The sequence below is a fragment of the Talpa europaea genome (assembly GCF_964194135.1).
Source record: "Talpa europaea genome assembly, chromosome: 7".
Taxonomy (NCBI): Eukaryota; Metazoa; Chordata; class Mammalia; order Eulipotyphla; family Talpidae; genus Talpa; species Talpa europaea.
Genome location: NC_140074.1, coordinates 131,311,326 through 131,314,936, shown reverse-complemented (window position 1 = coordinate 131,314,936; position 3,611 = coordinate 131,311,326). Strand labels below are relative to the sequence as shown.

The following is a 3,611-nucleotide window of genomic DNA, read 5'->3' as shown; positions in this document are numbered from 1 at the left end:
TTATGAAATTGATGACTGGCTGCTTTCACGTTATTTTGCTGTGTTGTTTTTTTTTTTTTTTTAAAGATTTATTTATGCATACCAGAGCTGGGGTGCAGGCCAGAGGTGTGAGGGGTGAGAGGATTCACCAGAGACAGAGTGGGGAGCAGAGCAGGTGGATCTGCTGAAATCTACTGCTGAGGGGAGCAGCAGGGAGACAGGAGAGGTCTGCTGTGCCATGTGGGTCAGCTCCCTGGCTCCCTGATCGAACTCGCTGCAGTGGCTGCCCATAGCTTCACAGTGCTGAGACTTAACCCCTTCCACCACCAAGGAGGCCCCTCTTTTGCTGTGGTTTAAACAACGGCCCCTGGGCAGAGTGGTTCTGTGCTGGCTGACCCTTTGCTGCTCTTCTCTTGCAGACCTGTGATCTGCTGGTTATCACCCCGTCTACCTGCTGGGCATCTGATTTGACCCCCGACCTGCCAGCTGCCTCGGGGGACCCGCCCCCACCCCTCCTGTCAGGCAAGATGCCGATCCTCAAGCAGCTGGTGTCCAGCTCGGTGCCCTCCAAGCGCCGCTCCCGAGTGGACCTCACGGCGGAGATGATCAGCGCCCCACTGGGGGACTTCCGCCACACCATGCACGTGGGCCGGGGCGGCGACGCCTTTGGGGACACCTCCTTCCTCAACAGCAAGGCTGGCGAGCTGGACGGCGAGTCCCTGGAAGAGCAGCCGTCCTCCTCCACTTCCTCCTCCAAACGCAGCCTCCTGTCCCGCAAGTTCCGGGGCAGCAAGCGGTCACAGTCGGTGACCAGGGGCGACCGGGAGCAGAGGGACATGCTGGGCTCCCTGCGGGACTCGGCCCTGTTCGTCAAGAACGCCATGTCCCTGCCCCAGCTCAACGAGAAGGAGGCCTCCGAGAAGGGCTCCAGCCCGCTGCCCAAGAGCCTGTCATCAAGCCCCGTGAAGAAGGCTGACGGGGGTGCCGAGGACGAGGGCGTGGGCGAGGCGGTGCCCCGGCGAAACGGGGCCACCAGCCCCCACTCCCCGGACCCCCTCCTGGACGAGCAGGCCTTCGGGGACCTGACGGATCTGCCCGTCATGCCCAAGGCTGGCTACGGGCTAAAGCACGCTGAGTCCATCATGTCCTTCCACATCGACCTGGGGCCCTCCATGCTGGGCGACGTCCTGAGCATCATGGACAAGGAGGAGTGGGAGCCCGAGGAAGAGGAGGAGGCTGGCGGTTACCATGGAGACGAGGACCCCGTGGGCAGTCTGGGCCAGAGGCCCCCTGCAGCATCGGTCCCTCCCCTAGCCAGGCAGGAAGGCAGGGAGGGCCCGGACCTGGCCCCGCTGTCCTCCCAGGCCCTGCAGGACGAGGGGTGGGCGGCGGCAGCCCCCAGCCCCGGCTCGGCCCGCAGTGTGGGCAGCCACACCACGCGGGATAGCAGCTCCCTCTCCAGCTGCACCTCGGGGGTGCTGGAGGAGCGCAGCCCTGCCTTCCGGGGGCCGGACAGAGCCCGGGCCGCTCTCCCTAGGCAGCCCGACAAGGAGTTCTCCTTCATGGACGAAGAGGAAGAGGATGAAATCCGAGTGTGAGGCCCACGGGAGAGGCCGCCCCACGCTCTTGGCATCATCTCCCCAGCTCAGCCCATCACCCCCTCCACCTCCCGCACAGCAGGGGCAGCCAAGAGCCCGGTGGGCCACAGACCCTGGACCTCACACAGGAGGGGCGTGGGCCGAGCCGGAGGGCCTCGGAGGACTTGGGGAGCGGGCAGGGGTGCCAGAGGGGTGTCTGACCTCACGGCACACCCAGCCGTCCCCGAGCTCTGTAATGGGGTGGTGTTCTCATAACAGGAACCCGTTTTCCCCTTCCGGGCCCATTTTCTCCACCCTGACCTCACGTGGTGACCAGATGCCAACCTGAGTTCCTGCCCCGTGCAGCAGTAGCAGGTCAGCCCCACGGGGCAGAGCTGGAGAAAGGGCTTGCCACAGCCCCGCCATGCCTGGGCCCCACACCAGCAGCCCGGAGCCCTTGGAATAAACCAGGCTGCATATCTGCACGCTCAACACCACCCCTTTGGGGGAGAGAAGCCCACGGGAAACTGATGGTCCTGCGCGGCCTGCGTTTTCCAGAAGGGGCGCTTCCAGGGCAAGGCTAGGAATAGGAGCAGGCCTGGGCGCAAGCTCGGCCCAGGGGCTGTTTGTTCTCACCAGTTGTGTATAGATCCTTCTAGAGCAGTGTCGGGGACAGCGTTAGTAAGTCCGCTGCCAGAAGGAGAGGGAACCGTTTTAGGAAACCTTAATACTAAGTCTCCTCTTGAGGATTCACAGTGAATACTTAGCACACTTCAGGCGGAGGAGGTCCCAGCTCAACGTTAGCTAGTGCTTCCACACTTTATTTAGACCCATATGGGGTGTCTGTGTGCGTTTGTCTGCCCACCCCCCTCGCCACCCACCCTCGCCCCCCAGTTCTTAACAGCTGGAGGTGGCCATTGTAGAAATTTCTGGGAAATTATTTTTTAACAAATAATATATCATTCCGGGAGGGGCGGGGGAGGGGAGTGAAAGCTCTTTCTTTGACCCAGTGTTTCCTCCCTCCCCGTTCTGCTACTTCCCCTTCCTTTCTCAGGCCTCTGCCTCCTTGAACCACCTCCCCCACTTTTGAGGCCAGGCCCCCAGGGCATAGGGGTTGCCAGACTTAACAACAAAACAACGGGAATGCCAGTGAAATTAGAATTTCAGGTATCCAGAGGGTAATTTTTGTGTGTGAGTACTCCCTGCTATATTTGGAACATATTTATGCTGAAAAGAAATTTGTCTTTCTGAAATTCAGATTTCTCTCTGTCCTAGGGGGTTGAGTAGAAGCTTGGGTGTGAGCTCCAGGGCTGCAGATTTTTCTGTCCTGGGAACGACTGACCTACCCCTCCCTCCCTGGGTAGCCAGCAGGGGGCAGCTCCAGCCCAGCCCAGCCCAGCCTGGTGGGCACAGCTGCTGCAGCCCCCCCATCCTTTGCTGGATCCTGACGGAGACCCTGACTTAGCTCCTGATCACAGCGCCCTGTGGTGCTCCAGTTCCAGTAGCTTCCAGTAGCCTAGCCCCCATGACGGGGGAGGACGAGGAGGGGTGGGGCAGCCCCATCTGCTGCCCCTGAAACCCATCCAGACAGTGGCCAGTCCCAGATTCTAAACTGTATATTTTTTTCAAGATATTGTTAAAAAGTCAAGGAACCATTAAAAAATGCTGTAGCACACCTCTGCTTTGGGGGAGTGTTTTTTTAGGATGGGGGTAAGGGTGAGGGTACAGACTGGGAACCCTGGGGTTACCATCCTACCCCTTGGCCCTTGGGGTCCAGAGACAGCTTCTCTCTGTCCCTTTGGGGCCCTCCTCTCTCCTGCCCCTGCAAGGACAAGGCCTCCTGCCCGTCTGCCTGGGTATGCCCTGGGGGCTCTAGGACCTTGGCCGCCTAATGGCTGCTTATCAACAGGGAGGGGAGCCTTGTATTTAGTCACCCAGCTGCTGGAGCCTGTTCTCATCCGCACGGTGGGACTCCTGCTGCTCCTCCAGGGCTGGGTGCAGACTGGCTCCCAAAGTGGTCATCAAAAAGAGGGAGACTTTCCCCAAGCCCCCAGG

The 3,611-nt window shown here is 60.4% G+C and overlaps 1 protein-coding gene across 1 annotated transcript; it reads left to right on the top strand.

The window, feature by feature from the left end:
- Positions 1-506: 506 nt before the first annotated feature.
- On the top strand, positions 507-1,631 carry CDC42EP4 (CDC42 effector protein 4; the record flags this gene model as incomplete). The annotated part of the gene is made up of 1 exon (XM_084239134.1): positions 507-1,631. One exon carries the CDS (start codon positions 507-509, stop codon positions 1,575-1,577), a length of 1,071 nt encoding a protein of 356 aa, XP_084095260.1. The 3' UTR covers positions 1,578-1,631.
- Positions 1,632-3,611: the final 1,980 nt, after the last annotated feature.